Source organism: Chelonia mydas, chromosome 17 (genome assembly GCF_015237465.2).
Source record: "Chelonia mydas isolate rCheMyd1 chromosome 17, rCheMyd1.pri.v2, whole genome shotgun sequence".
Classification (NCBI taxonomy): Eukaryota; Metazoa; Chordata; order Testudines; family Cheloniidae; genus Chelonia; species Chelonia mydas.
Genome location: NC_051257.2, coordinates 10,079,155 through 10,091,303, shown reverse-complemented (window position 1 = coordinate 10,091,303; position 12,149 = coordinate 10,079,155). Strand labels below are relative to the sequence as shown.

Genomic DNA, 12,149 nt, shown 5'->3' with positions numbered 1-12,149 from the left:
CACACATGTGCCATTGCCTACTTCCCAGCTGTTCTCTACCTTTGTGTCAGCAGGGAACCACGTCTTGAGGGAGGGATTGGCTCCACCATCACTCACCCTGCATGTTCTTGTCATCGGTTTCTCATCTTCTCAGTCCCTCTCTCTGCAATCTGGGGTCTGCAAAAGCAGAAAATAGTCTTCCTACTTCCAACAGTAGTTTATGTATAATAGCCTTGTCCTGCCATTTTCCAAACACAATCTAGAGAGGTCTCAATAGATTACAGGAATGAGGACGTGAGATGCATCATGAGTATTATTTATTTTACAATGGTAAACCAAAGGTATTGTGTTGCTTTTGAAGTCTAAGACCCTAACGTGAAAAAAAACCCAGCTTCCTCCCCATCCCTTCTTTGTCAAAGTCTGTCCTCTTTCCCTATTCCTGATGGGGAGACTCCCACATGAAAGATCAAATCAAAGCATGCATTCATTTCAGAACTCAGTTGTTTGTAGCTACAGTGTCCCTCCCAGACATTTATAAGCAAACTTCAGCTCTATGGCATTGTCCTCCATACAGCTGCTTATTGCTTCAGTCCACTTGGGATGCTGGGATAGGTGGTGTTTGCTGTAACATAAGACGCTTATGTTAGTGCTGCACTAAAACATGAAATGATCAAAATGCACCGATACAGCTGGTCTTTAAAAGCTGAGCTAAGATCCATTTCTAGCACAACTCAACAGGATTTATCTGTTCCATTTCTCCCGGTCCTACCCCATGAAGCAACCAAACTGCCAGGAAAGGAATCCTGTGTTTAATAAACAGTTATTGTACTTGTTATTCAATGTACACTACTAACATTTTTATGGAGGGGCCTGTTTCTGCACAAAGAAACAGAGCGTCATCTCTGGTTAATGGTAAAAGGCGAGATTTTCAAAGGCATACAGGCCAATTAGGCACCCAACCCACATTAAAATCCAATGGGATTTTACCTTTAAAAGACTAGCCCTAATTCCCTTAAATTCTTTTGGAAATTTCAGCCAGTAGGCACATAAATAGACATAAACTACATGATTCAGAGAGAGAGGGAAAAGAATTAAACAAATCCCTGCAGACCGATCCCCCACCCATTGAAACGGGTGTAAATTGGGAGTAAGTACATTGAATCACACTGATGTAAAACCGGCGTGCAATCAGTCAGAGCTGCTGTGTGGCATGTACAAGTTAAGAGAGTAATGTTTGAGTGTTCCCAGCTACCTGAAGTATTAGATGATTCAGATATACACTGAAATGCGTCAGTATGTTGGACCTGCTTCTCCTCGCATTGACTGCAGCGAAGTTCTGATTTACACCAAGAGAATTAGGCCCAGTGCATAACTCGCTGCATGTAGAGTTATGGAATGTTATCTCTCAATAGTCCAGCATACGGATAGCAAAGCAGACTGATTTGGCAAAGGCAAAAAGAAAAGGAATAGAATCATGGAATCATAGAATATCAGAGTTGGAAGGGACCTCTGGAGGTCATCTAGTCCAACCCCCTGCCCAGAGCAGGACCAATCCCCAACTAAATCATCCCAGCCAGGGCTTCGTCAAGCTTGACCTTAAAAACTTCTAAGGAAGGAGATTCCACCACCTCCCTAGGTAACGTATTCCAGTGTTTCACCACCCTCCTAGTGAAAAAGTTTTTCCTAATATCCAACCTAAATCTCCCCCACTGCAACTTGAGACCATTACTCCTTGTCCTATCATCTGCTATCACTGAAAATAGTCTAGATCCATCCTCTTTGGATCCACCTTTCAGGTAGTTAAAAGCAGCTATCAAATCCCCCCTCATTCTTCTCTTCTGTAGACTAAACAAGCCCACTTCCCTCAGCCTCTCCTCATAAGTCATGTGTTCCAGTCCCCTAATCATTTTTCTTGCCCTCCGCTGGACTCTTTCCAATTTTTTCATATCCTTCTTGTAGTGTGGGGCCCAAAACTGGACACAGTACTCCAGATGAGGCCTCACCAGTGTCAAATAGAGGGGAACGATCACGTCCCTCGATCTGCTGGCAATGCCCCGACTTATACATCCCATAATGCCATTGGCCTTCTTGGCAACAAGGGCACACTGTTGACTCATATCCAGCTTCTCGTCCACTGTCACCCCTAGGTCCTTCTCTGCAGAACTGCTGCCTACTCCAAAAGAAAAGGAGTACTTGTGGCTCACTGTAGCTCACGAAAGCTTATGCTCAAATAAATTTGTTAGTCTCTAAGGTGCCACAAGTCCTCCTTTTCTTTTTGCGGATACAGACTAACACGGCTGTTACTCTGAAACTTGGCAAAGGCAGGCGCTCTTTACACGTGGATTATGAATGCTGACGGGCTGTCCAGTTAGGAGCACTAATAACAGCAGGGATCCTTCAAATTGTAGTCTTGCAAAATGTGGTTGTCTTGAAAGGCAGCAGCCTGCTCCTTCAGTGAACTTCTGCATTCTTGACAGTGGCCACTCCTGCCTGGTGGTAGCAGGCGGCCTGTGTAGCTCTGTCCACAGAACTAGTACTTGTAATTGCATCCTAAGAAAATTTCCAGGCCAGTTGAAGGGGAGGCGTTTGATTTAAGCCCAGCAGATTATTAGGTAACGGAGTTAGAGTCCCTGACGCTGTGTGTTTCTGAACCAGTTAGGCTTTAGTACTAGTCCACTGGTCAGAGAATGTTGACTCTGCTTCCGGTATCCTCATGTGACATGATTTGCTGTCTCTTCTGTTTCTGTTGCTCGTCCGCCTTTATTATGTGCAGCCACTGTAGTTGGGTTGGCAGCTGAACTAAAGTCCTCAGTCCGAGGGACTGAAATCTATTCACAGAACATAGGCAGCTTGAGCAGTGGGAGTGAAAGTTTCCCCATTCCAGCGTGCCTCCTTTGTGACCTAGAGAGACCCCCAGGGATCAGAGGGCAGTTCAGCGTTCATGGTCCACTCAGACCTTGTTCTCTCTGCTGAGAGTGTGAAAAGGGGGTCACAGTTCTGAGGGTGAGTTTTGGGATGTTGACCCCTGTTCAGCAATCCGTGTGGGCCAGAAATACTGGTGACTTGTATGTGAATGTCATAAACATCACATGTGTCCTACGTATTGGATTTGTATGAGATCACATACTGGCTTGTAGGTGAACTAATATGAAAGTGGCCCTTTCTGTGTGTGTGGACTGTAATATCTGAGATATAGTATGCAATTTGCTTCTATATCTGGGCACATGAAGCAGATGGGAGAAACTTGCCTGAGACCACCCAAGTTATTTCATATAGACTACTAAAGAGCTCTTAGATGGACTTCTTAAAATCATCGACTCATAGAAATGTAGGGCTGGAAGGGAGTTCAAGAGGTCATCTAGTCTCACAATGAGGCAGACAAGTGTTTGTCTCACCTGTTGTTAAAAACCTCCAGTGATGGGATATCCACAATCTCCCTAGGTAACCAGTGCTTAACTCTCTTTAAAGTTAGTAAGTTTTTCCTAATATCTCACCTGAATCTCCCTTGCTGCAAACCAAGCTGATTGCTTCTTATCCTACCTTCCGTGGACAGGGAGAATGATTGATCACCAACTTCTTTATAACCACGTTTTACGTATATGAAGACTGTTACCGCTAAACTAAACATGCCCATTCCTTTCAGTCTTTCCTCACAGGTCCTGTTTGCTAAGTCTCTTATCATTTTTGTTGCTCTCCTCTGGATTTTGTCCAATTTACTCCCCGCTTCCTTAAAGTCTAGTGCCCAGAGCTGGACACAGCACCCCAGCTGAGGCCTCACCAGTGGGGCACAGGTATAAAACTGAGAAAGGCTCCTGGGCAGAGAGTCCCCTGTGGTTTGATGGAGCCGCAGGCACTGTTTCCATCCCATGGAATCTGCTTCCCACAGGTATATCTGGGGTAATCAAGACAGGTGTCTGAGGCACAATTTTCATGAGCAGTGCCAATTCAGGCCCTTCGTGTTTGTACACAACTCGGGTCATTGCCCTGCTGGTGTCAGATTTGGGCTAAAACGCCCTTGAAATGAATCCTGTAGCACAAGGGAGCCCAGCATTTGTGATGCCGAAGGTCCGATGGGCAGCTTTTCGGCAGCTGCAGGCCATATTCTGGGGTCTTACGCTATTTTTATCCTGACTTAAGTAGCAGGAGCCAGGACAGACATTCATTCATCATTGACTTCAGCTGAGTTATCCCAAGGATGAATTTGGTTTTAGGATTTACCAGCCCTAACCAGACTAGCAGTAAGTCCAGGAGTTTCTGTTATCAGACTCCCATAAGGCCAGTATTTTACTTCTTACAACTAGTTAGAGGTTGTCCTTCCATCCATCACAGGCAGTAAAAACTGGCACCAGTGTGATGCCAGTGACATACCCCTTGCTTCTGTGAGCACAACAACCGAGCAGCTCTGATGCTGGAGTACCTGCTCAAACATGCAAATAGAAAACAATTAGTCATCAGGTCACTGGGATCGAATTTCCTCTTGCATTCTGTGCCAGGGCCATCCTGGTGGTTCTGGCTGCAAACCAGGCAGCAAATTGGAGCAAAAGAATTGCAAATAAAGGGCTTTTATTTATTAGTTCTTAATGTTGTTCAGTTTAAGTGAATCAGTCAGAAATGGTTGGTAACTCAGGTTTCAAATCATTTACATCAGTGGATTCCTGCTGATGGGTTTTTGCCCTTACATCTTCCTTTTAAAAAAAATATGTCAATAATGTTATTTTCCCAATATAGCTTATATTAGAGGAGGCCAGAATCAAGGTTGGCATCCCAGTCCAAACACTGCCCCTGCTTTGAGGACGTCCGGATCCCAACTTCATCACCTTGATTTCTGTAACAGGCTGAATCCAAATGCTGCATATGAATGTCCCGCGACCGTAGGAGAGTCCAGATCACATGTGAAACTCCTTCCAAGCCGTGGAGTTTCACATGCTTTCCAGCCAAAGTGCCCCCTCCCTGGAAGGAAGGGAAACCTAGTCCAAATGTTGCCTTCAGTTTTTCTAGATCAGTGGTTCTCAAAGTTTTGTATTGGTGACCTCTTTCACACAGCAAACCTCTGAGTGCAACCCCCCTTATACATTAAAATACTTTTATATTTAGCACTGTTATAAATGGTGGAGGCAAAGTGGGGTTTGGGGTGGAGGCTGACAGCTCGTGACCTCCCATGTAATAACCTCGCTACCCCCTGAGAGGTCATGACCCCCAGTTTGAGAACTCCTGCTCCAGATGCTGGAGTGATGAACCAGCAAGTTCTTGGACCAGTCTATGGTCCGACTGGGTTTATGCTTTGCTTATAACTGCTGCTGAGAAATCAACCAGGATTCTCAACATCTGTAGGCAGCAGCTGTAATAAAGGAGTAAAAGGGAGGCTTCTTTCCCTCCTCTGCCTCAGCCAGTAGGAACCACGCTGAGCTGCCCTCAGCTGGAATTTGCTCTTTGCATATTTTACAGGGCCTGCTGCAGTTACTCTTCCTTCTGAGTTTTGTATCCCCTCCCTGACATGCACTTGGCCAAAGTCTGCTTTCAGTTACTCTACTGCAAGCCTGGTTGATTCCAGTCAGGCCTGTGCCAGTTTATCTGAGCGCAGAATTGGGCCTGAATACTTCTCTGTGAGTGGGTTGGTGGGAGGAAATATCCTGTATCATGTCAGACAGCGAGCGTGCATGTTGGAATGGGACAAAAGTTCTCTCAGAATCTGGAAGAACACTTTATTCCCCCACCTCCTTCCCCGCTTGCCCCACTAAGCAACTTAACGAATGCGAAAAGCTTTTGTTTTTAACGGAGGGAAACGGCCATGAAGTGGAACTGAGCTTTCAGCTTTGTGTATGTGAAAAGGATTGTTTAGCTGTGTGTGTTGGAAGATTGCTTGGTTTGGGGTTTTTGTTTTTTGTTTTGTTTAACTTTTATTTAGGTATTCCCTAAGGGGAATATTTTTATCACCGGTGTTTATCTCTCTCCTACAAAAGGGAAATCCCCTATTAAATGTAGGTTGATGTGGGTTTCTGTTTGTTTGTTTAATTTGACTACTCTTCCCTCGTACAGTGCATCCGATGAAGTGAGCTGTAGCTCACGAAAGCTTATGCTCAAATAAATTTGTTAGTCTCTAAGGTGCCACAAGTCCTCCTTTTCTTTATGGGAATAGGAGTCATCAAAGAACTAGGTGGACAATAGAGGAATTACATTACATTTTAAATAAAGCTAGTTATGGGATGTGTGGATGAAGACCAGTATTTGCTGTTTTGGATTCATTACTGACTCAGGGCCAAATTCTGCCCTGTTCTGCAATCCACAGTAACTAAAATGCTTCAGTGGAGTTACTCTGGATTTACATCAATGGCATAGTGTTATTTACATTGTGGTAGCACCTAGGGGCCCCAAATGAGAGCAGGGACCCATTATAGTAGACGCTGTACACGCAGATAATGAGAGATGAACCCAGTCTAAACAGAGACCCAGACAGAGAAAGCATCTTGCCCAAGGTCATACAGCAAATCAGTGTCAGAGCCAGGAATAGAACCCAGGTTTTCTGACTCATAGTCCAGAGCCCTCTCCATTGGACCACACTGCTCCCGTAATACAGAGGTTATCATGTCTAGCTTCAGGAGGTGAAGATGCCAACTGTGCTAGAATAAGCAAGTGCTCAAATTCCACTTGCTCAAAATCCCCTTTTCTGGCATTACGAACTTCCTTTATATCCATCCTGTTTTGATGCTGCTGTTTGGGGGAAAAATAGTAAAAAAAATGGAGGTGCTGGTGTGCAGAGTAAATATCTTCATTGAGTCAGACACCTTACATACCCACAAGGCCTCCTGCTTGACAGTGCAAGCAAACCACTAGTTTCTCCTGTGGACAGTTGTGTTTAACAATTGGGGATGTTTCTTGCATCTTCCTGCGAAGTATTTGATACCGGCCGCTGTCAGAGACGGGATACTAGGCTAGATGTATCACTGCTCTGATACAGCCTGGTAATTCCTTTGTTCCTAAGTATTTGTAGATCATTAAGGGGGAGGAGGGGTCATTGGTACACAGATGCAGTCAATGGACCAGATTCATGACTCCAATCACTCATTGAAACTTGAGGGCAGTGGATTATCTGCCCATTTCAAAGGAGTGAGTTTGTTTTCTAGATGTTTGATTTAAAGCTGAGAGGTGTCGAGATGCCAAGTCTGTCAGTTTGTATAAATAAATTTCAATTGTGCCATATTTGCACAATGAAAGCCAGAGACCTGGAATGTATTTATTGAGGTTTATTTTGCTAGTCAGGACACACACATTTTGTCTGGTGGTATAAAAACACATGGCCACATGCATGTCAAAGTTAAGTTAAAGGGTCTGACTATAACGCACACTGGCAAAGAAATGTAGTTTATGAGCCTCACTCTCCTCTCTGAACAGTTTCACGTCAGTCTGTGGGTTTCAGTCGAATTCCTCCTCACTGAGGGCTTTACGCAGCTCCCATTGAAGTCAGTGGCCGACCTGCCATTGACTTCAGTGTTGCTGGATTACCCTCACACAGCTGTAAATCAGAAGGTTCTCCAGCCCAGCAAATCCATTCTGTCCTGAACTCACCCCAGGGAGACCAATTGGAGCCCCATGCCCACTGTTGATATTACACAGCCTTTAGACGTGCTGGATCACATCTGTGTGAATTCGAAGAGAGGGACACCTGAGTCTGCAGGGTCTGCCTGTCTCTCATATGCAGGATCTCCTTAGGGAGATGAGGCTGGAACGATTTTTTTATGCTGGATACCGTCATTGTCTCTGCTGTCTTTGGGCCTGATCCTGCACCCATTGAAATCCACAGGAGTTTTGTCATTGCAGCTTTAACAGGTACAGGATTGGGTCCCTTTAAAGACATTCCACGGCCCTTTGCCTGTTTATAAGTGAAAAAGGAAGAATTGGACAGATGCGCTTTGGACTGAATTCTGCTGCTGTAAATTAAGCTACAGCAGTTTCTTTCTAGAAGTATATAGCAATATAGAGCTTGGAGGATAAATATACAGGGGGAAGGGTTCTCTAGACATGCACTGTTTTGAGGGCTCAGTGCAAAGGGCCTATTTAAAATTGTGTGATAGCATATGGAGGAGGCCAGTGCTTCCTTTTTCTTAAGTTTCCTTGGGCTTCTTTTTTTCATGATGAAATGTTAAGAACAAGCTTCTGCGAGGCAAGGGGTTAAAATAAATGCACTTCATGTTTATTAATGCTAAGACTCCAGATTTGTAACCAGGGTTCAGAGGTATTTAGATCTGAGGTTTTGCTTTGGACCTGTCTCTACTTCAGGATATAAGATAATAGCTAAGGGGGCCAAAAGGTATTCCCTGTCCCACCCAATATATATGTTATTGCACAACTAGCTAGGCCTGTTGTGAAAGGGTTTTTATCATCCTCTGAAGAACCAGGGATAAGGCCACTACCCGAGGCAAGATGCAGATCTTTATGGTCTATTGGTCTTGTCTGGTCTGGGAAGTTCTGTGTAACAATAAAGGCAGTCAGGCCCAGCCTTCCAGTTTGTGGGGGTCAAATTTTGGGAGGGGGAATTGCATCAGGACATCCACAGCCCCACGGCTTGAGACAGTAGGAAAGGGATTATCTAGTGGTATGTGTCTTTTAAGAACATAAGAATGGCCAGACTGGATCAGACCAAAGGTCCATCTAGCCCAGTGTCCTGTCTTCCGTCAGTGGCCAATGCCAGGTGCCCCAGAGGGAATGAACAGAACAGGTGATCACCAAGTGATCCATCCCCTGTCGCTCATTCCCAGCTTCTGGCAAACAGAGGCTGGGGACATCATCCCTGCCCATCCTGGCTAATAGCCATTGATGGACCTATCCTTCATGAACTTATCTAGTTCTTTTTTGAACCCTGTTTCTGCCAGACTGCCTGGTCTCACTGCTGCTGGGGAGAGCAGGCTGAATGGTTTGTTGTTGAATGCGTGCAGGACCCTAAAAATGGAGGGTTAACAGGCAGTCCCTTCGGTTTCTTGTGCTGAAGGTCTGGTTCTGAAGGCACATGTTGTATTTTAATAATCTATGCTTGAATAAAGGGAAAATGTAGGGAGAGAGCAGCATGATCCAATGGCTAGATTGGAGGACTGGGAATCAGGAGATCTAACCTCTATCCCTCACTCTGCACTGATGTACTGCATGGCCTTGGGCAAGCCATTTCATCTCCCTGGGCCTCAATTTCCCCATCAGCCAAAGGGGGCGGGAGGGAGAGGGAGGATACGGATACTTACCAATTTTGTAAAGAGACCTAAAGATGGAAAATACGGTGTGAGGGGAAAGTGCTTCACTGTTGGCGCTTTTTGTTTTCTTTTACAGAAGAAAATGAAAAGCACGAAAAGCTCCGCCTAGAAAGAGAACAGGAGCAGAAGAAGGCCAGCGTACAGAAGGTTAACAATGCCTTTCACCCAGAGGAGCCAAGGAACGAAATCCCAGCAGTGCCCATCTCTCCCCCTGCACCAGCTCCTCCTCCTCCTCTGCCGCCACCCCTAGCAGCCCCCATATCAGTCATTCCCATCCCCGTGGTCACTAGCCCACCTCAACAAGCGGCCCAAAGCACTCTGTCCCCTCCGCTCATACAGCGCCACCAGCCTCTCATCAGCACTCCCAGCATCAGCAAGGAAGTGTCGTCAGTTGCACCTGTTATACAGAGACCATCCGGCCCACTTCTTCCAGACGTCAAGGCTGCTACGCCCCCTTCAGGTAGCCCCAAGCAGTTACCGCAGTATGCAGCTCCCGTACTGGCCATCCCTCAGCATCATGTGGTTCAGCAGCCAATACAGCCCCAGCCTCAACCACATCAACCTCTGCAGCAGCACCAGGCGCCGCCTCAGCAGCTCAATGCTCTTAAGCTGGCCCCGGCAGAAGATGCCAAACCAAATGAGCAGAAGAAGAGACCTGGAGGGTGAGTCCCCAGAAACTCACAACCATTGCACGCGGGTTGCAGCGGTGTAGGATCTTTGGAGAGCTTGTGAGAGAAAGGAAGTGGAGGAGGAGTGGGGGAATGGGAATACTGCATCAGACCCAAGACCCCGCTGCTTTGTGGAGGGTTTGCCAACCCTGTCCACAGTCAGAGCACAACCAGGCAGACTCGATGAGCGTTTGAATACATTTGTTGGCAGTGGGATTTTAGCTTGGCTTTCTCTGACCAGAACACAGGTTTTTGTCTGACCCCACACTACATTATAAAACAGTTATCTAGACTGCCTCTCTGATCCCAAGAGGTCTGGAACGATGCTCAGGCAAAAATCCTGTCCCTGATGGCCTGGGAAACCATGCAGCTCTGTTAGCAACAGCTCTGTTTAAACTTGTCATTATAGTATCCCAATGCAGACAGCATCGTAATTATTTCTTTGTGCAATGATAATTTTAAATTCTAAATTAAATGAAAGGTGAGCACACGGGCACCGTGCTTCACAGAGAAGGAATGCCCTGGCTCTGATGTGCAGAAAGCAACAGAGCAAACATGCTCACGTTTAGCTGTGGTGGATGAGGTCTTTGTGGTTGGTATCTTAGTTCAAGAACTAAAGGGGAACCTTGTTGAGACAAAATTATATATAACCGGTAACTAAAGTCTTCGCTTTAGCCAGGTAACAGGTACAGTAGAGGTGAAGGCTCTGCAAGCTGCTCCCACACTGTCTTGCCAATATATCTCAATCCTGGCCTGGAGAGGCCACCTTTAGGGGTAGTGACAGCATTCAGTCCCTATTGTCCATTCAGCCTTCCATGCCTCTGCTGAAAACAAGGATGCCAGATGTGATGCTGGCCTTTTTGGTGTGCATGGCTGTTCACCAAGAACTGGTTTGGTACCAAGCAGTGAAAAGTGCCATTGTCTTTTGCTCGTTACCAAACGGAGCTGGATTTTTACCTCTAGTCAAGAGGTTCAAAGCTTCATAGTCCATTGCTTATATCCTATGCTCTCCAGTCCCCTCTGCATTAGTGCTCAGGATCGCTCTTTAATGCAACTGGTAAAACAAGAAGAATGGAGGGCTGTGAATTCTGCTCATTTGTGGAGAGAGGGGGCCTGGCATTGCTGAACACCATCCTCGATCCTTTGGCTGAATAAGGAGTGATATTGACTCTCTGTCAAGGGGGAATCTCATCTTGTTCGCCTCAGCCAAAGGATAATGGCTGCAGAATGGTGTCTTGAGAGCAGGGGAGGGCTATAAGGTATAAGAGAAGATTAAAGGATCCATAATGTCTTTTGGGGATGCAGAGATTTCTGTCCTCTACCTGCTTTCCTGGGAAGAGGGATGGAAAAGATTCTAAACAGGAAGCTATGAAGAGGATGGCAGTTTTTCTCCTCATAATAGGTTCATAATTCCAGCTAGAAAGGTTATGATCTTTACCGCTTGATTATCAAAAATGCCCGTTGCTACCAGGATTCCTTGTGAAAAAGAGATTGCTCGTACAAATGGCTAGTTAGACACATAACTGGCCATTTGTGTTCATACAAGTCCATGGTGTGTGCAATGCCAGTGATTACGCTTCCCTAATAAGTGAGCAATTGGGTGCCTGACTTTGGGGAACAGGCCCTAAGTGTTTCTTTCTGTTTTGTAGAACTAGCTCTGTTTTTGGGGAACGGGAAAACGTGCTGCTTCAAAACGGATTACCAAAGCACCAGTCCCTGGGTCAATCCGTAGGACTCTGCTTGTTGTAAGCAGCCATCTCCAGACTTGCACCCATTATTCCTGGGGGGTTCTAACAACGTGCAGTACACTTGACAATTTGGCTTCAAACATGATGTGCTTGTTTCCAGGACAACAGGACTATTAAGTTCTGCACTCCATACCAGGCTTGCCTGGATCTAAGAGCGTGTACCATACTCTGAGCAAGCCACCTTGTAAATGCTACCCTGTTCAATGCATGTGGGTCAGACACCTCATGGTCTGTGCTGTTGTCTCTCCAGAGCTGCTTGTCCAGACGCATGTGTATGGAGAGATGTTTTATTCAGCTCATAAACGTTTCATGGGAAAAGGCCCTTGGCTGTTCATTTTTAATCGATTGAATAGTTTTAGCCCTTATTAAAAGAATGACCCCACTTTCAGCATATTTTTAATTAAAGGTAAATAATTTTGTAGAGACTTTATGGAAGATACTAGAGTTCTCTCCCTGTCTAATAATATACCAGAAAATCTGAACACCTGAGCATAAGTTGTAGTGAGGTGGAGGTGACA

At 45.6% G+C, this 12,149-nt stretch overlaps 1 protein-coding gene across 2 annotated transcripts in view; it reads left to right on the top strand.

Moving 5' to 3' along the window:
* The window catches only part of MNT (MAX network transcriptional repressor), a 76,144-nt gene that overhangs the window by 15,545 nt on the left and 48,450 nt on the right, over positions 1–12,149 (top strand). For both annotated transcript variants that reach the window (XM_007057596.4, XM_037880363.2), the window contains exon 2: positions 9,292–9,877. In XM_007057596.4, the coding sequence (XP_007057658.2) occupies positions 9,292–9,877 (586 nt within the window). The remainder of the gene's footprint in view (positions 1–9,291; positions 9,878–12,149) is intronic.